The 23308-nt window shown below is 44.3% G+C and overlaps 2 protein-coding genes and 3 pseudogenes across 2 annotated transcripts in view; 3 read left to right on the top strand and 2 right to left on the bottom strand.

Annotated features, from left to right (window-relative positions):
- The first annotated feature begins 422 nt into the window (after nt 1–422).
- On the top strand, nt 423–6691 carry LOC106008653 (heat shock cognate 71 kDa protein-like; annotated as a pseudogene).
- A 1466-nt stretch (nt 6692–8157) lies between these two features.
- On the top strand, nt 8158–11083 carry LOC147820922 (leucine-rich repeat-containing protein 37A2-like; the record flags this gene model as incomplete). The annotated part of the gene is made up of 1 exon (XM_087202783.1): nt 8158–11083. A coding segment is annotated over one exon (2352 nt), but the record flags the coding sequence as incomplete, so codon positions are not given.
- The window catches only part of Cltcl1 (clathrin heavy chain like 1), a 130409-nt gene continuing 117625 nt past the window's right edge, over nt 10525–23308 (top strand). The window contains 5 exon segments of the mRNA XM_087202782.1: nt 10525–10707; nt 10790–10923; nt 11060–11168; nt 19446–19529; nt 19531–19654. Coding sequence (XP_087058908.1) covers nt 10525–10707; nt 10790–10923; nt 11060–11168; nt 19446–19529; nt 19531–19654 — 634 coding nt within the window.
- On the bottom strand, nt 20220–20869 carry LOC110347484 (U3 small nucleolar RNA-associated protein 14 homolog C-like; annotated as a pseudogene).
- On the bottom strand, nt 21347–23038 carry LOC147820921 (U3 small nucleolar RNA-associated protein 14 homolog A-like; annotated as a pseudogene).

The raw sequence follows: 23308 nt of genomic DNA, 5'->3' as shown, positions 1-23308 counted from the left end.
CCTGGCACAATCTCATTTTTTTTTTTTTTCTTTTTTTTTTTGGTACCGGGGATTGAACTCAGGACCTTGCGCTTGCAAAGCAGGCAGCGGAACCACTGAGCTAAATCCCCAGCCTTTTTTTAAATTTTATTTTTAAAAATGTGGTTTATGTTATGATTCCATTTGGTTCATTGTGTCCTAAAAATGTTTGCACATCCATGTAAAACTTTTTTAAGGTATAGTGTAAGCTAATAAATTTTGCCTGCCAGTGGACTGCAGTTCCTCATATTGGAAATACAGTACATATTGGCCAGTCACTTACCTTATGACTTTCTTATTTACAAAGCAAGGAGAGTAAGCATCTGTCTGATCCCAGATGTCTGGAGGGTTTGTTTTGTGAAAGCGCCCACCACAACAGCATCACAAGTGACCAAATAGTAAGTGAATTTAAACCAGGCCTCTTTGGGGAAAAAAATCATCACTGTGTAACACATGTAAATATTCTGTTTGTTTGGGTTTTTTTTTTTTTTTGCTACCGGGGATCGAACTCAGGACCTTGCACTTGTGAGGCAGGCGCTGGAACCACTGAGCTAAATCCTTGGCCCATGTAAATATTCTGAATTCCTAAACTGCACAAGAGTCCTAGTACATTTTGAGTCTTATCGAGTTAAAAGAGTTACTAAGTCCTAGGAGGATCTTTAGAGGTTTTCTCATCCAGGTATTTCAGCATTGTGCAGCAGAGGGCAAAGTCTGCCTGGAACAAACTTTAAAGTAATATACAAGGGAAGAAAAACTCCAGATAGAAAGTACAAGTAGAAATTAAAGACTTTCTGTTTAACCTCCACTTCTCACCAGAGAAAATCACTATTAAGGAAACCACTATTCCTTTTCAAAAATGATTAAATGAATCCTGCTGTGTAAATATTCTCTTGCCCTTTGTTTTTATAACATAATACAGCATAAGATCTTTTCTTATGATCACATACAGATCACAGCATGTATTTGATGGTGTTGTTTTGTAATATATTCCATGGGCAGTAGCTCTTGGCCCCGTTAGCATCCTTTATACCTCTTTGCTTGTTCCTGCTTTTCCTGATTTTTCCTTCCCTGCTTAAGTGACCCTGCTGCTTTCAGTTTCTTCTGCATTTTTTTCTTCTCCTGCTCAAGAATTTCTGATGCCTACATGCCAGGGAGATTACCATCACTGTTGGTTGGCTGAAAAAGGATGCCACAAAGCCAGGATAGCAAAGTTCAGTGACAAAATTAGAATCCAAACTGATCTTGACAGGCTAGAATCCAACCTGTTGACATTTAACAGGGATAAATATAGAGCCTTATGAATTAGTTTAAAATACAGAAAACCTGCTCATTGAATGCGCCGGCAGCTTTGGAGGCTTTTGTGTGATTTCTCTGCCAGTAGAACCAGGCCTACACTCCAGCAACCATGTCGAAGGGACCCGCAGTTGGCATTGATCTTGGCACCACCTACTCCTGTGTGGGTGTCTTCCAGCATGGGAAGGTGGAGATAATCGCCAATGATCAGGGAAACTGAAACACCTCAAGTTACGTTGCTTTCACCGATACCGAATGACTGGAGATGCTGCAAAAAATCAAGTTGTAATGAACCCCACCAACACAGTTTTTGAGGCCAAGTGTCTGATTGGACAAAGATTTGATGATGCTGTAGTCCGGTCTGATATGAAGCATTGGCCCTTCATGGTGTTGAATGATGCAGGCAGACCCAAGGTTCAGATTGAATACAAACAAGAAACAAAGCGCTTCTATCCAGAAGAAGTATCTTATATGGTGCTGACAAAGATGAAGGAAATTGCCGAAGCTTATCTTGGAAAGACTGTTACCAATGCTGTGGTCGGGCTGGGGATTTAGCTCAGTGGTTCCAGCTCTTGCTGCACAAGCGCACGGCCCTGAGTTCGATCCCTGGTACCAAAAAACCCCCCAAAAACAAAAAAACCCAAACCAATGCTGTGGTTACTGTGCCAGCTTACTTTAATGATTCTCAGCATCAAGCAACCAAAGATGTTGGAACTATTGCTGGTTTTAATGTACTTAGAATTATCAGTGAGCCAACAGCTGCTGCTATTGCTTATGGCTTAGACAAAAAGGCTGGAGCTGAAAGAAATGTGCTGATTTTTGATTTAGGAGGTGGCACTTTTGATGTGTCAATCCTCACTATTGAAGATGTAATCTTTGAGGTGAAATCTACAGCTGGAGACACCCACTTAGGTCGAGAAGACTTTGACAACCGAATGAATGGTCAACCATTTTATTGCTGTGTTCAAGCACAAGCATAAGAAAGGTATCAGTGAGAACAAGAGAGCTGTCCACCATCTCCGTACTGTATGTGAACGAGCTAAGAGAACCCTCTCTTCCAGCACCCGAGACAGTATTGAGATTGATTTCCTCCGTGAAAGAATCAACTTCTATACCTCCATTACTTGTGCTCGATTTGAAGAGTTGAATGCTGACTTGTTCCGTGGCACTCTGGACCCTGTAGAGAAGGCTCTTCGAGATGCCAAACTGGACAAGTCACAAATCCATGACATTGTCCTGGTGGGTGGTTCCACCTGTATCCCTAAGATCCAGAAGCTTCTACAAGATTTCTTGAATGGAAAAGAATTGAATAAGAGCATCAATCCTGTTGAGGCTGTTGCTTACGGTGCAGCTGTTCAGGCAGCCATTCTGCCTGGAGACAAATCTGAAAATGTTCAAGATTTGCTGCTCTTGGATGTCACTCCTCTTTCCCTTGGTGTTGAAACTGCTGGTGGAGTCATGACAGTCCTTATCAAAAGCAGTACTACCATTCCTACCAAGCAGACAGACCTTCACTACCCACTCTGACAACCTGCCTGGTGTGCTTATTCAGGTATATGAAGGTGAGCATGCCATGACTAAGAATAACAACCTGCTTGGCGAGTTTGAACTCACAGGCATACCTCCTGCACCCCATGGTGTTTCTCAGATTGAGGTCACCTTTGATATTGATGCCAGTGGCATCCTCAATGTCTCTGCTGTGGACAGGAGTACAGGGAAAGAGAACAAGATTACCATCACTAATGACAAGGGCTGTTTGAGCAAGGAGGACATAGACCGTGTGGTCCAGGAAGCTGAGAAGTACAAAGCTGAAGATGAAAAGCAGAGGGATAAGGTGTCCTCCAAGAATTCCCTGGAATCCTATGCTTTCAATATGAAAGCCACTGTTGAAGATGAGAAACTTCAGGGCAAGATCGATGATGAAGATAAACAAGATTCTTGATAAGTGTAATGAAATCGTCAACTGGCTGGATAAGAATTAGACTGCAGAGAAGGAAGAATTTGAACATCAGCAGAAGGAGCTGGAGAAAGTCTGCAATCCCATCATTACCAAGCTGTACCAGAGTGCAGGTGGCATGCCTGGAGGAATGCCTGGCGTCTTCCCTGGTGTGGGAGCTCCTCCTTCTGGTGGTGCTTCCTCGGGGCCTACCACTGAAGAGGTTGATTAAGCCAACCCTAAGTATAGATTTAGCATTGTCCCACACAATAAAACATTGAAGGACCTAAATTTGTAACAAATTCTGTGGCAGTTAAAGTTTAACTGCTGCAATAAAGTACTGGGCATTTTCAATTCTTGAATATGGAACATGTGCATAGGGAAAAGATAACATTGCACTTTATAAGCATTGTATTATAAGTGGAAATGCAGTGTCTTCAATAAACGTATTTAAAATTGGCACCATAAAAAAAAATACAGAAAACCTGAAGGGATGTACTTGAGAGAGGTTCCGTGAGGCACTGTAAAATGTCATTATTTAACTGTCTCTTAACTAAACGAATTGTAGTTTAAGTCCCCCTTTGAGCCAGGAAAAGGTATTGGTAAGTTTGGAATATAAAATATATTCTCTTAAGCTATGAATGAACTAAATCTGATCGTCTAGAACCATAATTTCTGTATTTAACATCCATGTGTTAGGCAGGATAAGGGAGGGGATGAGGGTGGCAAGGAAACAGGTACAGAGGGAAGAAGGACTCGCCTCTGCAGAGTAAGAACTTGGGCATGTTCAGGGCAGTGTGTTTCAGTATGTCCCCATTCACTACCAGATTATTTTAAGATTATTTCTAGACCTTATGTTCTGTTTTTAAGTACTTGAAGATGTATCTATCTCTAGATGAGAACACTTTAATTTTTCCAAAAATACATGTAACATAAAATTTATCATCTTAACCTTAGTTTTTAATTTATTTTATTTTGGTTTGTTTTTGTACTTTTGGGGATTGAACCTAGGGCCTCATGCCTGATAGGCATGTGCTGTACCACCGAGCTGAATTCCTAGCCCAGGCTTAACTATTTTTAAGCGTACATATTAGGTCAGTGATGTAAGTACAAATTTTTTTTTTTTGGTACCGGGGATTGAACTTGGCACCTAGGGCTTGTGAGGCAGCCGGCAGAACCACTGAGTTAAATCCCTGGCCCAATACAAATTGTTACACAAGGCATCACCACCATCCAACTCCAGAACTCTTTTTACCTTGCAAAACTGCAACTGTCCCCTTTAAACAATGACTCCTCCACCCCAACCCCTGGCAACCACCATTCTACTTTTTGTCTATAAATTTGACAACTCTAGTACCCCATATAAGTGGAATCATATATAATTATCTTTTTATGGTGGCTTATTCCATTCAGCATAATGATGTCAAAGTTCATTCAAGATGTAGCAAGTGTCAGAATTTCCTTCCTTTTAAGGCTGAATAATACAGTAATCTTGTTATGTATATCTACTTCATTTTATTCATATCTAACTACATTGTTAATACTGTTGATAGAAAATAAAAACTTTTAGAAAACAGTCTAATAGGGCCGGGGATTTAGCTCAGTGGTTTCACTGCCTACTGTGCAAGTGCAAGTTCGATCCCCGGTACCAAAAAAAAAATTCTAATAAGATCATACCTTAAAAATCAGCTTTTCCTCAATATCATTTAATATCGGGGAAAGGAGGAAGAGGGAGGCAGGCAGGCTGGCGGGCGCGGAGGTCGGGGACTGAAGCAGCAGAGGCAGGCGAGAATCTGGAGGGGCGGCCGCTCAGCCAGCTGAGGGGAAGCGGCACCGGCGGCGCTGGCGCTGTTGCCTGGGGCCCGGGGACCGGAGCGGCGAGAAGGGGGTCGCTACAGAGCGTCCTCCCCGCCGCGCTCTCCGCACCCCTCTCCGGCCCGGTGGGCTCCTCCCGGCGTTTCCCTCACCTCCGGCCCCCCCCCCCCCCCCCCGCGGTATGTCTTGATCCCGAGCAGCGGGTTTCATGGGGCTCCTTAGGATTATGATGCCGCCCAAGTTGCAGCTGCTGGTAGTGGTGGCTTTCGCGATGGCGATGCTCTTGCTGCTGAACCAGGTCCAGAAGCTGGAGGAGTCCCTGTCGAAGCTGGGAGAAAGTTCTGAACTACAAAAACTAGAAGTTCTGAATTAGAAGATAGAAATTTGGGAGTCACAGCGAAAAGTTATCAGCTGATGTCAGAAAGTGAATGAGTTCAGAAAGGTAATCCCTCTAACTTTAAACAATTGTTGTAAGAATCCAAAGAATTTACATACATTTGACTGTCTACCGTTATTCCTGGCCTATGGTAAAGCCTGAGCAAAAACTGGCCTTAGGAAACTAAATTGAGGTCGTCGTCAGAGTCGGCGTCAGCGTCGGCGTCCGGGTCCCCATCCCCGTCCCAGCCTGCTCTCCCGAGTCTGTGGCGGCTGTGCGTGACCGGATCTCCTACGCCTTCAGGCCATCCACGACAACCAGATCCTCATCGCCATTGGCGAGACCGGGTCCGGGAAGACCGCGCAGATCACCCAGTACCTGGCCGAGGCTGGGTACACATCCTGGGGCAAGATCGGCTGCACCCAGCCCTGGCGCGTGGCCGCCATGTCCATGGCCAAGCGGGTGTCCGAGGAGTTTGGCTGCTGCCTGGGGCAGGAGGTGGGCTCCACCATCCGTTTCGAGGACTGTACCAGCCCCGAGACCGTCATCAAGTACATGATGGATGGCATGCTGCTGTGCGAGTGCCTGATCGACCCCGACCTGACACAGTATGCCATCATCATGCTGGATGAGGTGCACGAATGGACGATCCACACCGACGTGCTCTTCAGGCTGCTGAAGAAGGTGACATCCTGGTCTTCCTGACCGGGCAGGAAGAGATCAACATGGCCTGCGAGATCCTGTATGAGAGGATGAAGTTGCTGGGCCCCAACGTCCCCGAGCTGATCATCCTGCCCGTGTACTCCGCCCTGCCCAGCGAGATGCAGACCCGCATCTTTGACCTGACCCCGCCGGCCATCTGGAAGGTCGTGGTTGTCACCAACATCACGGAGACCTCGCTGACCATTGACGGCATCTACTACGTGGCGGACCCCGGCTTCGTGAAGCAGAAGGTCTACAACTCCAAGACGGGCATCGACCAGCTGGTGGTGACGCCTGTCTCCCAGGGCCAATGGCGTCGGTTATGAAGAGGAAGGTGGCCCAGAAGCTTGCTGCTCAGAAGGCTTTGACAGGCGCAGTCCCGAAAGTGTGCATCATGGCTCTGGGGTGGAACTCAGGACTTTGTGTTTGTGAGGCAGGTGCAGCACAACTGAGCTACATGGCCAGCCTTGCAGTGCTTTCTCTGAAGCTTTGCTCATTGTATCCCAGGGCATTGTGGTTCTTGGAGAATAAAAGCTGCCCCTGCCTTCTGATCTGAAGTATCTACTGGTCCCATGGTCTCCGTCCCGGGTTCGAACTCCCTTTGAAACTGTGAAGTCATCACAGTGGGGATGTCTATGAAGCCCAAATCTGATGGAGAGGAGTGAGTTCTGAAACATGGAACCCTTACCGAGTTCAGAGCAAATGGCAACACTGTGGAAGAAATCGCCTTCAGATGTGCTCTCCTGCCTCCACCCCACCTGGTCTTGATTTTGCTTGGAAGCAGTGCAGCCAAGGGGAGGAAGACTCACTCTGGGTTTCAGGTGGAGGGGGAAGAGCTCCAGTTGCCAGGGCTGGACTACTTCTGATAGAGCAGTGCTAAACAGTAAGACAGGCCCTGGCCTTGCCTCCATTTTTTTTTTCCACAGAATGTTTTGTTTTGGAAATGTAAGTTTATGTGGCTGGGCTCCTGCCCAGTGTATCAAAGTGGTGTGTGGCTGTTTGAATTGTGTGACCTTTCAGGAATGTTTTGTTAAGCCCTGCCCTCTCACAAGAAGGTTCTGTTAAGCTCTGGACCCTGTCAGAAATGTTCTGTAACACCCCCCCACACCCGCTTCAATGAGCATGCTCACCTACCCTGTGGCTCCCTATATAAGGAGGCTCTCATTTCTGGTAGAGTGCTCAGACTCCTCTACTAAAAGGCTTATCTCTACCTCTTCAACTGACCATCAGATTCTCAAGTCTTCAAAGAATGAGAGCTGTGACCCGGAGTTGCGACACTGAGCAATAAAGCTCAGCTGTGCCTCAGAGCTATGTTTCAGAGCCACCACACTGAGTTGTAACACTTGGCTATAGGACAGAGCTGCTCCTCTCTGCTGCAACACTTCTGAGCATCCCAAGACCAAGCCCTAACTTCCATGGGAAGCTCTTCCCCACCCCACCCAATGGCTGGTGCAGGCCCAAGACCACACGTTGGCACTGCTATGGAGAAGAGGCCCTGCGAAAAGCCACTGTCACCTTTTAAGGGAAAGAGAGTCAGGCCTGGGCACTGATGGGCAGCCCTGAGAAAGGTTTCCTCCACTATGATGTCATACAGAAAGGGTGGGGTGTGGCAGAATGTGGGTGAGCACTGTTACCAAGGCACTTGCCACACAGGTGGCTGCCAGAAAGGTTCTAGCAGACTAGGGTCAGCACCCTACTGGCCTAGATCTGTGCGACTGACCCTTGCCCTGTCATGTTTTCGCTTTATTTCTGGGCTACACTGTTGCTGCACTGGCAACAGATGTGTCTGCCCATCCTGGCTGTCCCACAGCCAGGCTGGACCCCATACTGAGTTCACCTGAACTCTGCGCCCCTAGCAGCTAATAAGCCCTCTTCCCTTGATTCTGATCTCTTGCTTGAATCACTCACTGTTCTTACTCCCCCAGAAGAGCCTGGGGGCTTTGTTTACCCGGATTCCTCGGTGCCCACCAAGATGTTGCCTCCACCTCAGAGGTTTGTGGGACAGCTGTCCCCATAACTGGAAAAGGTTGCCGCCCCCCCTCAAGGTCTGCGTGCCAAGCTACCTTGGCGAGAGAGGCTCCGAAAACTGCTTCTGAGGTCTGCAGCTGTTCACGCAAGGCCTGCCGAGGTGACACTTCCACCACCAAACCTGATTCTGGGCACAGTTGGACCTTTGGACCCACAGCTTACCAGAACTCCACCATGGACTGCAGAAGCTAGAGTTCCTCCAGCTGTGCAGAAGCCCTCCTCCCAGCCTGCAGACCCAGCTGAGTCTGTCACTCAACCTCCAGTGCCTCCGGAGACGGGAGCTCCAAATCCTGGTCAGGAGCCCACTCAACATCGCCCATCAAGCCTGGTCGCAGGCCCACCTTCCCACGTGGATCCCAGCAGCACTGCCGTGCCCTTCACAGGGGCTGCACACTCTCCGTCCCTGCAGAAATCTACAGCTCCTGTAACACAGACTGGGGTGACGCTGCCACGCCCAGACCAGGTTCAGACTCAGCATCCAATCCTGACTGAAGTCACCACTCAACCAGCGGAGGTGAAGGCTCTAACTGTGCTAAGTGCACAGAGCAGCACGACACACAAGGACATATGCGAGCTCTGTTCCCGCCAGGAGGAGACCCTGTCTTGCACTGACCTTGGCCCCACGCGCAGGCTGCACGAGGTGCCTGCCCTCGAGCCCAGTGCCCACAACAGGACCTTCACCATTTTAAATTTCCAAGGAAATTCTATTTCTTCCCTTGATAAGAATGTTTGGAGAACATACCAGTGGGTTGCGAAACTAAATCTCAGTGGAAACTCCCTGACTGAATTACGAAAAGACTCCTTTGCAGGCCTGCTGTCCCCGCAGTACTTAGATTTATCCTGCAATAAAATACATTCAATTGAAAGAGGGACATTTGACTCACTACCCTTTTTGCAATTTGTAAATCTTCGTTGCAATTTTGTTTCTCAGATCAGCTACGGAACATTTCATGCATGGCACGGGATGCAGTTTTTACATCAAGTAGTCCTCAACAATAACCCTCTGACAACTATTGAAGATCCGTCTTTTTTTAAATTACCAGCATTAAAACACCTAGACTTGGGAGCAACACACGTGCCCCCTGCAGTGCTGGAGAACATCCTCACCATGACTCCGGAGTTGCAAAAACTGATCTTGCCGAGCCACATGGCCTGCTGCCTCTGCCAAATTAAGAGTGATATTGAGGTTGTGTGCCCGACAGTCAAGCTGGACTGTGACAGCACCTGTCTGTCCAACACCATGCAGTGCCTTGAGGCAGCAGCCATGGGGATTGTGGATGGGAGGCTCATAAAGGCGCTACGGGCCCGGAACAACAGCACCAGCGCCCAGCTGAGCATCAAGCCTGAGACGTCATTTTCGCAGCAAAGTGTGGCCCCCCCCCCGTCGGGCATCATGAGCGACCAGCTCAAGTTTGGTGACCCAAGTGACGTGATCAACGCCCTCAGCTACGTGGTGCCCTATCTCTCAGAGGGAAACCCAGAGGATGTGCAGTCAGCTCTACTGCCACTCATTGCAAGGCTTTTTCCAAATGCATTTCATGGAGATAACACGGATTCTTTAAAAAAGGATATAAAGAACTCCTCCTTTATCCATGAATCCAACAAAAATAAATTGGAAGAGCTGAATTTGCTCAGAAATCGGTCAAATGTAGAAATTCAGAAAAAAATGGAGGAGGTTAAGAAGGAAGAAGACACTGTCAGGCGTATACAGCCCAGCATTTTGGGTCCCACCTTGGAGCCCCAAATATCTAGAACACTGGGAAGGGCTCCAACACAGGAAAACAGCATGGCAGAGAACCTGAGAGGAAGAAGGCTGCACACAGTGGACAGGGGCCTCAGGGGCCTGAAGGGCACAGATAAAAGGCTGCTGCAGGACAGGAGGAAGCAGCAGGTCAGGGACAGGCAGGTCACCTGGCCCCTTGCCCAAGCAGCCTCGGGGACCCCAGTGCCACGGAGCTGGAGCAGCGTCATGGGGGCCCCCAGCCCCAGGAACCTGGAGAGATTCTCCATCCTCACAGAAGGACAGAGGGTAGCCACCCCTTCCTCCCTGCCAGCTCCCTGGCTGGGCAGGTCCCCCACCTCCACCCCTGCCAGAGCCCAGCCTGTGGTAAGAAGCAGAGTGAAAGACTTCACCCACAGCATACGGTTTCTAAACCACAGGCAGGACAGAGTGCTAAGAATGAAGGCAACTCCATCTGCCTGGCAGTCACAAAAGAGTCGTCGCTTGGCTGAAACTCTCTTCCCTGTGTCCCTCAAAACAGCCCAGGCCAACCCGAGGGCACAGCTCACCAAGGGAAATGCATGCACCGGCCTGAGCCCAGCAAAGAGGCCTGGGTTCTAGGCAGTGAGGAGCTTCATGGACTCCCCTCCAGGAGGCTTCCTGTCAGCACCAGGGGACCTGCGTGTGTCTGCTGCAGACTCTGCCTTGGGCTCGGCCTTGGCCCCCACACACATCACCTCCCCAGGGCTGCCGTCCCTGGGGGTCGGGATAGAAACACAGCTGAATCACTTGCTGCAGCCGCTCGTCCCTGACGACAGCGTGAGATGGCTCATCGCCCAGCTCATCAGCATTTTGAAAATGGACTGCACTGAGCCCCCCGCGCCCCCCCGCCTGTGCCAAGCTCATCTCCAAGTCTCGCCACCTGCTGATGCTTTTGACTGAGCAGCGGGAGGCCACGGTGTCCCAGGCCCAGTGGGAGCAGCAGCAGCTGTATTCTGACCCCATGGTCATGGAGGGGACAAAAGCCTATGGCAAGTAGAAGGGACAGCAGACGCCTCGGATGTCCAGAGAACATGTTCTTGAAGACGTGTATATATACAACTGGATCATCGGGGTATTAGCAGCCCTGGTTATGGATACTGATACCTGTCATCATCGCCCTCTGCGTCAGGCACAGAAGAGCCAGAGTGGAAGATCCAGAGCCCGGGTGGAACCCCAGCAAAGAGGCCAAGCCTGCAGAATCAGCCAGTTATAGGGAGAGTGATGATGAGCTAGTGGAGGTGCTCACCTACTGACCTCGTCCTGCAAGTGACCAGCAAAGCTTATTTTTCCCTTGTCAATAAAGACGTTCTCATCTCCTATTAAAAACAAAAAGAAACTGGAAAAAAAAAATTTAATATCTTCTCACTGTTAAGTTTCTCTTATCTAGGCCCGGGAATTAGTTCAGTGGTGCCACCGCCTGCCAAAAAAAAAAAAAAGAGTACAAGTTTCTCTTATCTAAAATGTTTTATACATTTGGTTTATTAGAATTAGTATCCAAAGAAGGCCCACATGTTATATTTGGTTGACGTTTTGTCTTAGAGCTGCTTTTTGAGGAAAACCTTGCTTTTTTGGGGGGAAAGGGTGACACTGGGGATTGAACCTACCACTGAGCTATATTCCCAGTTTGCTTGCTCAATCTGATTTTTTTTGTAGTACTAGAGGTTGAACTACTACTGAGCTACATCCCTTGCCCTTTTGTATTTTCTTTCAATACAGGGTCTCACTAGATTGTCCAAACAGTTCTCAGACTTGTAATCCTCTTGCCTCATCCTCCTGAGTTGCTGGGATTACAGACATGTACCACTGTGCCCAGTTTATTTTTTTGGCATTTAATGTAGTATTTTGAGTTTATGTACATTTATCTTTTTTATTACACAGGCCTTTGAAACCTGTTAAGAGTTGGGCATGGTGGTGCACACCTATCAGCCCAGCACTTGGGAGGCTGAGGCAGGAGGGAGGATTGCCATGAATTAATTAATCATGAGTTCGAGGGCAGCCTGGGTTACATAGTAAGTTCAAGGCCAGCCTGAACTGCAGAGCAAGACCCTGTCTCAAAAACAAAACAAAACAAAACAAAAAGCAAACAATAAACAGAAAATGAAACCTGTTAAGAGTCTTGTTAGTTTAATATGTTGACAATCTCAAAACAGGTCTTTTAGTGGATAATAAAACTATCTCTGGGTGTGACTTTGACTAGAGTAATTAATTGGTCAAAATATTGACTAACAGATGATAAGCTAAGAGCCCTGGGGCCCAACATCAGACAGATAATGATACATATGACACATACAACCAGCACCCTCGGATCAGGTTCGGCTGTGCACCTGGTTGTATACAAGTTCATTTTCTCCCTCTCCCCCTCATTCCAAGAATCTTTTTTATGTTGTTTAAACTTTTATATTTGAAATGTTTTGATAGATTAAAAATGATGAGACCCTGACTGTGAATCTGAAAAGAAACAGGACAAAGTCATTAAGAATGCCACAGATAAGAGACGAGGTGGGAGTTTACTACCCATGGAAGTTACTGCCTCAGTTGAGCTAAGCCAGATTCCTTGCTGAAATGAACATTTACTCTACTTCTTCTTTTTTTTTTTTTTTTTTTTTGTAGCTGGCATCAAACTCAGGACCTTGCGCTTGCAAGGCAGCCGGCAGCACCACTGAGCTAAATCCCCAGCCCTCATTTTCTTTTTTCTTTCTTTCTTTTTTTTTTTCCTCTCATTTTCTTGATTTTAATAAAATGAGATTGATTTGGTGTGGCTTCTTAGCCTATTTTTATTGCAAATTTTCATAATTTTTTTTTCAGAGGGCTCACAAATCATCTGATGGACAAGGCTAAGGTTGTAGAATTTTGCGGTGGTTCTTCCACTATAGCAGTTGTCTTATAGAATCCCACTGTCCTGGTTGTGAAAATTGCCATATGCTGGACATTGATATCATTCCATTGTCCAGAACTTTTTTTGTTTTTTGGTACTTGGGATTGAAATCGGGACCTTGAGCTTGCTTAGCAGGCAGCAGATTCACTGAGCTAAATTCCCGGCTGTCCAGATCTTTTTAATCAATTGCAGACAGAGTAACACTAACCTGTTATATATCCTGCAGAAATTTATGATCCTTAGGTGTTGTTTTACAAAGCAGCAGGGGCCTAAGCTAGGAGAGGACGATGGAATATGAACACAGCTTATACATGAGAAAGGTGGTTAGACTGGGAGGTTTTCTTGTGATACTGTAGGGTTTTCTGAGTTATGTTCCATCTTCATGAGCTGATCCCCTAAGACTATGCTCTGGGTTCACTGGCCCATCCTTCTTACTTTTCACTGTCTCAGTGATTTTATCCAGCCTCATGGCTTTACCTACTTACACAAAGATGTATGAGTACACCTACACATAGAAGATACCTATATTTTTCTTTTGGGGCTTGAAATTTCCTTTTAGATTCAACAAAATGTGTAGCAATATAAAAATATCTAAGCAGATTCTGAAAGTACCAAGTGCGGAGGACAAAACCTGCCAGACGTTGAAAAACAGTGTGAAACTTCAATAAATTAAGCAGCATGATGCTGATATGTTTCAGGTAAAAGGGCCGAAAACCAAGACCAGACCAGGCCACAATAAGCCTTTATTAGGGGAATAGATCTGCTGAGCTGTCTCTCAACAAAGGAGAGACAAGCAGTATGGCCGGGGCAGGGAGTGTCTTTTATAGAGACTGGGATGGGGCTTGTAGGGGCTGAGGCGGGGTTGAGTGAGGTAGTGATTAGGGAATGGAGGAGCCAGTGATGTCTCTAGGTGGTAGGAGGTGAGCAAGTAATTAGGTTACTTTCTAGGCAGGAACAGGGGCATGCTGGGAGGAAGGGTTTATTCTTTGGTGGGAGCAACCATCTTGGCATGACGTCACACGGGAGGGGGCAAGGCACTATACATAATAGCTGCTGAGGTAGTGGGAGACCTATCAGTAATAAATACAAATTAAAAATACTTATGGCTGGTAGAGGTGTAGAAAATAGATATATCTGTTTGGTGTTGATGTTGTAAAATTGTCCTTTGTCTCATGGAATTTACTTCTAGAAATTTATTTTACAGAACATTCTAGAACATGTGCCAATTTCAGTATGTGTGCATAAGGTGATATATTGCAGTGTTTAATGGTAATAGCCCAACACTGGAATAAGTCAACTATTACTAGGAATTGGATTAAATTATGGCACACTAAGCATTAATACAGTGAAATAATGAGTGGAAAAAGCAAGGTGTAGAGCATTGTATTTAGTTGACTGTTAGTAGGGGAGCCTACATAATATTAGATAAATTCAAAATAGATTTGGGTAAAAGATTATTTTCGACTTTGTGAGCTATAGGGATCCTGCAAAATCCTACATCTTTTTTGTTTTGGTACCGGGGATCCAGCTCAGGACCTTGCGCTTGCAAGGCAGGCGACAGCACCACTGAACTAAATAAATCCCTGGCCCCTTAATTTTTGTTTTTAAACCAGTTGTGTAGTAGACCTTTTCCTATTGTTACGGAAATCTTGGAAAGAAATACACAGAGACACAGAATTGGGATAAAATAATAAAATTTCTTCTCGCGAGTGGGCAGGAATGCCAGAAACCAGTCTGGTCAGTATCCATGCCCTTAGTTCAGCGTTTCCCTTTTCATATCCTTTTTAGCCATTATCTCATCCCTAATGGTCTTTGATGTGTAAATACAATTCCAGTTCCTATTTACAAGTCACAGACACAAGATAGGCACATGTACATTGTAAATTCACCCTGGGCTGGTAACTTTGTTAGGTTAACGAAGTTACTGGTTAGAGTCAGATTGTCACCTTAAACAAGGCTTTACGGGAAAAGCAAATCTTAAAAGAGCACATTATTTATTTTGCTTCTACAACTACCTTAATATTCAATGTATTAACTTATCTAAAACTTTTCCATATCATTATAACTACATATAAATTGGATTTACTGTTTTTGTTAGTTGCAGAGTATTGTAGTTATTGGTAAACCTGCAGACTATTCTTGCCGTAATCCATTATCTGCTAGAAAATGAGATGTCACTTTACTCATGCTAATATTTATTTTTCAGGATATATTCACATGTTAAATTGCTGGGTATTCATATAAAGTTTATACTATTGTAGCTTGTGAAATATTTATCCTCTTCAACTCTTTGAATATCCATTTTTCTACACTCTTGCCAGCATTAGACGTTAGCAATTTTTATTCATTTTTTTCTTTTTATTTATTTATTTATTTTCATTTTTTTCCTATTTGATGAGAGAAAAATGCCATCTCATTTTGTGAGGCATTTCATTAGTGAAAGTGTCTTGTGTGGCTTGTTTCTTTTCTTCTTTGTGGTACTGCGGATTCAGTCCAGGGCCTTTGTAACTGGGCTACATGTCTAGCCCTTTTTTAATGTTTAATTTTGAGACAAGGTCTCAGTAAATTGCCCAGGCTGGGTTCAAACTTGTGATTCTCCTGCCTCAGCCTCTAGGAGTTCTGGGGTTACAGGTGGGCCACCACCCCTCACTTCTGTTGTCTTTTCTTCATCTGTAGTGTTTCCTATATAACAAAGCTGAGGTAAATGGCAATATGACTTGGCAAAGTTGAGTGTTGGATGCTTAAGTGTTAGGATGCTCTCTACTTTTACTACATGCCTATAATGTTTCATAATAAAAAAGAAGACCCTGCTAGCTGGGCATGATGGCACATACCTGTAAACAGGCTGGGAATTCTAAGGTCAAAGTGCTGGCATTTGGTGAGGGCCTTGTTGTGCCATCCTGGATTGGAAAGCAGGAAAATGAGAGTGCTTTCCTCACATGCAGGAGGCCCTGGGTTCTATCCCTAGCACTGAAAACAAAAACCAAAAATCCTCATGTGTTTAAAAAAAAAAAAAAAAGTCCTGTGGTTGAATGGGTTATCTTTTATGTGTATGCTTGATTTTATAGTAACCAAGATATGATCCATGTTTTTAAAAATCTTCCCTTAACACACGATGGGGCAGTAATTCATATGTCTTGCTGTCTAGCAGTTAGGAACTATCACCGGTCTCCAGAGCTTTTTTATCCCAAACTGCAACTCCAGACACATTAAACAAGAATTCATGTGCACATGTACTAGTTTAAAAAAAAAGAGAGGGGGGCCGGGAATTTAGCTCAGTGGTTCTGCAGCCTGTCTTGAAAGTGCAAGGTTCTGAGTTTGATCCCTGGTGCCAAAAAAAAAAGAGAGGGGGCTGGGGATATGGTTCTGCCGCCTGCTTCGCAAGTGCAAGGTCTGGAGTTCAATCCCCAGTACCAAAAAAAAAAAAAAAAAAAAAAAAAGACAGAATTTTTTATCTTTCCCTTAATCAAAAATTTTAACTTTTTCATTAGTTAGTTTGTTTGTTTTTGAGTCAGGGTTTCAGTATGTAGTTTAGGCTGGCCTTGAACTCACTATGTAGCCCAGCCAGGCTTTGAACTCCTGGCAATCCTCCTGCCTAGGTCTCCAAAGTGCTGGTATTACAACTGTGCACCACCACACCTGGCCTTAACTTTTTCGTTAGTAAGTAGCTGACTTCACTGAAAGAATATGTTTGTATATGTCTTCACACAAATTACAAGAGAATGATAAGAGAAATGTATGTGTGTTCAAACAATATAAATGTGAAAAGTGAGGAGGTTCCTACACCCTAGAGCTAACCAATGATAAGATTAGTCTTTTAAACTTTAAAGACTATCTTCTTCAGAGTAGCGAATGTAAGATGACAACTTCAATGCAACTGAAAAGGTTCCCAAAGCACTGGGGGAGGTCATGTTCTTTCCCTGATCTTTCCTTTCATTAAGATCAGTATGGGGCCGGAGATTTAGCTCAGTGGTTTCGTCTCCTGCTCTCTAAGCGCAACTACCTGAGTTCGATCCCCGGTATCCAAAAAAAAAAAAAAAAAAAATCAATACATGTTCTGTTTTTTACTTCCTTGAGGAAAAAGGTCCTTATAGCTGGTTATTACCCCTTGATCTAGGGTACAGTTAATGTAAATTCATTATGGAATATGGTTGGGTGGATATTCTTCAGAAGTACTGAGATTTCTTTTTCCTTTTCTTTTTTTTCTTTTTTTTTGAGATTTTTTTTTTACTTCATTTCAGCCCAAACATTTTTTTCTGGAATAGTTCTGTTCTGTGTCAAGGGTAGTTTATTTCATTTTACTGAATATTCTAGGCTTAAAGCTGTCTATGGCATGTCCCTGATACAATTCCTTACATACAGAGACCCTAGATTGCTCCTCCATGCCCAGGGACACTGATATCTGTGCAACCCTGTGCCATTGTGATTTACAAAAAGATATATATACATATCTATGTACTTAGTGTACATGCCAGTTTATAGAACCCTTGAGTCTGTAAAGTGGTTGTCTTTGTATAGCAGAGCAATGACTCATGGCTAGGGGGTCCTAGATAGCCTGAGGATAGGAGTTGGTTGCCAGGGGAATGGCCAGTGGTGCTCTCAGTCATATTTACATAATGAAGTCTCTATAAAAACCCAGATGGACTGGGTTTGGGAACTTTCATGTAGCTGCATACATATGGGTGTCTGAAAGATACAGGTATCTGAAAGATGGTGTGGCTGTAGAGGATATGAAAATTCTACATCCCTGCCCACATGCTTTGCCCTTTCCATGTCTGCCATCTGGCAATTCATCTGTATGTTCTATAATGGCCTTTGTAATAAATGGATGAGTGTAAGTAAAGTATTTCCTTGAATTCTGTGAGTTCCTTAAGCAAAAGGGGGGCGTGTCATGTGAACCTTGATCTATAGTCTGTAGGTCAGAATCACAGGTCACAACCTGGGGCTTATGATTGGCATCTGAAGTGGAGTTAGTCTGTGGGACCAACCACTCAACTTGTGCAGTCTGACTCTGTCTCCAGGGAAGTAGTGCTAGAATTGAGTGGTATTACAGGACACCCAGTTGGTAGGCACTGGAGAATTGCTTGGTGTTGGGCAGAAGCCCCACATTTGATGTCAGAAATATGTCATATGACATGTAACAGTAGGAGAACACTGGGGTTTTTTCCTATCCCTAATAGCCCTGTGAGCTGTGGGTGTAGCTCAGTGGTAAAGTGCTTGCCTAGCTTCCAAGAGGCCCTGGATTGCATCCCTAGTACTGAGGAAGGAGTACAAAAAGCCCCTGTGAGCAGTGCCCATATTACATTTTCTTTGCAGTAGCCCTAGGTTAGAATATAGAGTATTTTTCTTTTAAGTAATCCCAATACCAATGCGTCGTTTCTTAATCTGCCTGCCTGCCTCCCTGCTTTCCTTGCGGTGCTGAGGATCAAACCCAGGGCCACCTTGTGGTAGGCATGTACTCTACCTCTGAGCTATATCTCCAGCAGAAGCATGTTCTATTTTTTAAAAAAATCTGTTTCATTATTATGAAGTAATGTGTGGTCTTTACTATTATATTTGTCTTTGGGTGGACTCCCTTGAGAGCATAATCACCATTTAGCTCATACTTTCTGTGCAAGAATGAAATATAAATTTTAAAAAACTCAATATTACGTGTCAAAACACAGGTTTTATTATACCTGTGCCCATCATTGATCAGCTTTATGACTTTGGAACAATCTCTTTAACTCAAAGACTTGTTTTTTCACCAGCATAGATTGTATGTAGCACTCTTGCCTTATGGGTTAATGGGACGATCAGATGAGCTTATCTTTTGTCTGCAGCCTGCTCCATTCAGCAGCTGGAATACCCAATATGTGCCAGACCATGCTGCATATGACAGAGACAAAGCAAGATGCAGTCTTTGCTTTTGAGGAGTTCATGTCAAAGGAAAAAGTGATAGAATAAAGGATTATACTAGGAGTATGAGCAGTTTCCTTTACACTCCTCCCAAAGGGTGATTAGTTTTTTAAAAATTTATGTATGTATGTATGTATTTTTTTCTGGTACCAGTGATCAAACTCAGGACCTTGTGCTTTCGAGGTAGGTGAGGTATCACTGAGCTAAATCCCTGGCCCCTAGTTTTTCTTACTTGTTTTTTTTTGGGGGGGTGGTACCAGGGATTGAACCAGGGACTTTGCGCTTGCCAGGCAGGTGTTGGTACCACTGAGCTAAATCCCCAGCCCCTGGTTTTTCTTAAATTTAATTTTGTTTTTTAGTACTGGAGATTGAACACAGGACCTTTTTATATTTTATTTTGAGACAGTGTCTCACTAAGTTGCTAAGGTGCCCAGACTTGGCTGGAATTTGGAATCCTTCTGCTTTTTAGTGTTTCGGAGTGCTGGGATTACAAGTGTGTACCACTACAACCAGCTTCTAAACTCTTGTTTTACTTTTCTTCATCCTCCTTTTATTTTTATTTATTTATTTATTTATTTATTTATTTATTTATTTATTTTTGGAGGGAGGATGAACAGCAGTTTAATTCCTCTGGTACTATTCGACCTCTTCATCCTCCTTTTAGACTTGCTAACTACTAGACTAGAACTCATCTATTTCAGAGGAAAGCTTTGCTTTAATCAAATGCTTCCTTTCTATTTAGCTCCAAAACCTTGGAATTAATCTAGCAAACATTGGATTCAGCACTCTGACCATGGAATCTGACAAGTTCATTTGTGTTTGAGAGAAAAATCGGAGAGCAGTCACAGGTGGTAATTATTGACATGAGCAACCCAGTGGCACCCATCAGACGTCCTATCTCTGCAGAGAGTACCATCATGAACCCAGCCTCTAAGGTGATAGCTCTAAAAGGTAAGCCTGAGGGATCTTAGAAAGAATGTTATCTTTTTTTATAAAAAGGCTTTTATTGGGCTGGGGATTTAGCTCAGTGGTTTCACTCCCTGCTGCGCAAGCACAAGGACCCGAGTTCAGTCCCTGGTATTTATTTATAAAATGTGGATTAATCACACCTACAATGTGCTAAGATGGTTTTTGGGGTTTTTTTTGTCTTTTGAGACAGGGGCTCACAATGTAGCCCAGGCTGGCCTTGAACTTGAGGGAGTCCTCCTGCCTCAGCCTCCTGAGTGCTGGGATCACAGGCGAGTGCCACCATGCCTGGTCACTAAGTTGGTTTTGGAATTGATCCTGCAACACAGCAATCAAAGGATGAGCAGTCAGGGCTCCCAATCCTGGGCACCAAAATGTTAGTCCTCTGGCAACTCAATCTACAGAGTTTTTCTTCAGTTGCTTTTTGTGATTTCCTGTGGGTCGTGCTGTAGTGCTCTGTATTTCTTTTGGTTTTTTGTGGGTTTTTTCTTTTTTTTGGTACCAGGGATTGAACTTGGGACCTTTCGAGGCAGGTGGCAGAACCAGTGAGCTAAATCCCCGGCCCTGTAATGCTCTGTATGACAGACAGGTCCAACTTTGAGGAAGAGTGACAACCCACATCCTCTGCTTTTATGGCTTGGCTTGGTGACTACCTTAGGGGTGGTGAGCTTTTGGAAGGCACTCTGGGTGTTCCACGAAGACCCATGGGGCCTGGATGGTCCTTTCAAATTGCTGATGGTGAATAAATGGATATGGAAGCACCTGTACGTGATGAGCTGCTGGATGGATGTTGCACCTCTCACTGATAATCACATTTGACAAATTCTTGTCTTTTCTTGGAGGACCTTCAGGGGCTTTAATGAGAAACCAACATCTTTTCTTGGTACTGGGCTTCAGGCCTACACCACCCCACTTCCCCCAGCCAGGCAGCGTCAGGTCCACATCTTTTGGGTTATTTGCCTCCATAGCCTCCCTCTTCTCCTTCAAAAGATCTCTAATGGCACCATCTCTAGCAAAAGCTTCCTTTATCATCTGCTTTAGGTTTCTTTCCACTTCATCTTCCAATTCCTCTTTTGCTGTGGGAATGGCAAAAGAGTTCATGGAAGGAGATTTTGTAGTTAGGAAGTTCTGGAGATCAATCATTTGCTTCTTTTTCTGCCTCTTAGGGAAATCAGTCTGGTTATTTGTTTTTCTTTTCATTTGTTCCCATTTTGTTGTTGTTGTTGTTGTTGTTTTGATACTGGGGATCAAACTTGGGACCTTGTGCTTGCAAGGCAGGCACCGGAATCACTTAGCTAAATCCCCAGCCCCATTTTTTTTTTAATAGAATCGAATATTTAATTTTCCCCCACAGTAAGCAAAGCAAACATCATTATTCTTGGTATATCAAATTGAATTCTCGGAATGTAATAAAGTCTACCTTGGAAATATTACATAGAAAAAGACTGAATTAACAAACAGTGCATTGTTTAGTTTTTTCTCATAACTATACATTGACATCTACTTATCTGATAGCAGCTCTGTGGGTTTTGAGTTTTTTGAGTTTTTTTCCTCCTTTTTCTAGAGGGAATGCAGAATGGCAATATTATCTTTGGAACGAATAAGACAGAAAATAACAAAAGAATAACTTCACGTATATTCTTAAAGGGACAAATAGATAATCTATTTCTGGAAAAAATATATCTCAGATGTGCTTTACTCAAGGTATACTGTGTTTTTTGTTTGTTTGTTTGTTTGTTTTTTCTCACCACTGGTACCAGGAATTAAACTCAGGACCTTGCACTTGCTGGGCAGGCACAGCGCCACTGCATTTGCTCCCATTTTAACAAAGGTCTGGGAAGCTCCTTATTTTGAAAATCCCCTTCTTTGTCCACATCTTCTAGTTCTTCCAGAATTTGTACTCTCTCTGGCCTCTGAAGCAGCAGAGATTCCTCTTCTTCTGGTGCACATTCTTCTCCCTGGACCCGGAGAACAGTCCTTGCCTGACCCACTGTTTGATTCCTGGAGTCTTGGCTTTCCTTGTTGAGTTTCTGATTCATTGCCCTCAATTTGGATAATATGTCCTGGCCGTTAGAATCTTTTGTTTCTTGGTTGCCTACTGGCTCAGTATCCTGTTTGAGCTCAAATCTTTTTCTAAGGGATCATCTTTCCTCAAATTTTTCCAACAAAATTTCTTCCTCTGCTGCAGGTCTTTCTGCTGCAGGTCTTTCATCTTCCTCACTTTTAGAAAACTTCTGGACAACAGGCTCAGGGAGTTGTTCAGGGTCTGTCTGGATTTCACTTTCTTTTGCATTATTGTTACAGTTCCTAAGCATCTAAGAATTTGGTGTATCTGCACATAATCTGTACTTCACTACATCAGGGACAAGAGGGTCTTCCTCTTTGGCACCCTTCTCCTCGTCCTCACTCTCTGAGATTACCTGGAGTTTCTCTGTCAGTTCTTTTTTCTTAGACAGTTGTTGCACAGCTTGGTGAGCCTCCAGGTCATATCTGGCCATATTTGTCTTTGACTTGGCCCATTTCCCACTGTTCTGGTGCTTAAGGTTCATTCACTCCATCATTCTGGCCTTTTTACTTTTTTCCAGTTCACCCAGTGCAGCAGTAGAATTCACTTTCCACAGCTGATCAAAGTCTTTTAGGGGTTTCTTGGCCTTTTCTTTCTTTACAAATCTGTGAAACTTTTTACTTTTGATTTTCCTCTCTTTTTGTGCCCTGGATTCATAGTAGGACTGCAAAGCCCAAGCCCTCTGAAGCTTTGAGAGGCCTTTTCCATGGGAGCCAATAAAGGGTCTGTCACTGGGTACTTGTTCTTATGAAGCAGATTAAAAACTTCTTACTCCAGAGGGGTTCTTGCCTTACAGTCACTGAAGACAAGTTCAGTGTGAACAAAGGCTGACTGCTCCTTCTCCAGGGGAAACACCAGCTGCTCTTCTTGCTGGTTCTTGAGAATAATAGGATCCCATTTGGAGAGGGTTTGTGATGCTTTATTGAATGCTACTTCTCTGTGGATCTGTTCAACTTCTTTTTTGTTATGGGATAATTCCACAGTCTTCTTGGATTTAACTCTATTCAGTTCCTTTTTTCATAGCTGCCAATGAAGATGAAGTTCTAACAAGCTCAAGAAGATCTGAAAGGACCAGCTTTTCTCCTTACCCTTCAGGACTCATAATGAATTCTGATCCCTTCAAACTAGCTTCAGATCTCTCCGCCAGTTTCTACCTATTCTTTTCATCAAGAGAACCAATTGCTTTTAGAAGTTTTTGATACTTTCTCCACCACTGTCCCCCTCATCTTCACTAGCACTGAAAGGGTAGTTGTTTGGTAATCCACAAGTTCTTCCTGCTGATATAAAGTCAGGAGGCCCTCCATAGCCTGGATTGCATTCATTTTGGTAGCTTGCATCAACCATATGGGTTAAGAGTGGAAGCGAAAAGCTTTTTTTATTTTTGAGAAAGCAGATTTTTATTTCATGGATTTTCTCCGTTTTTCTGTTTTCAATTTCACTAATTTTCACTTTTGATCTTGTATTAGTCCATTTTCTATTCCTTGACTTACATCTTTGCTCCCTTGGGAAGCTGGTGTTGAACTGACCCTCTGGCTGTGGACAAAACCCACCTTCCTGGGTACCAAGGAGTCCAA

The sequence above is a fragment of the Heterocephalus glaber genome, unplaced genomic scaffold (assembly GCF_053883595.1).
Source record: "Heterocephalus glaber isolate CG9 unplaced genomic scaffold, H.glaber_assembly_v1.0 deba00001781, whole genome shotgun sequence".
In the NCBI taxonomy this organism is placed as follows: Eukaryota; Metazoa; Chordata; class Mammalia; order Rodentia; family Bathyergidae; genus Heterocephalus; species Heterocephalus glaber.
This window is presented reverse-complemented; position numbering and strand designations above follow the sequence as displayed.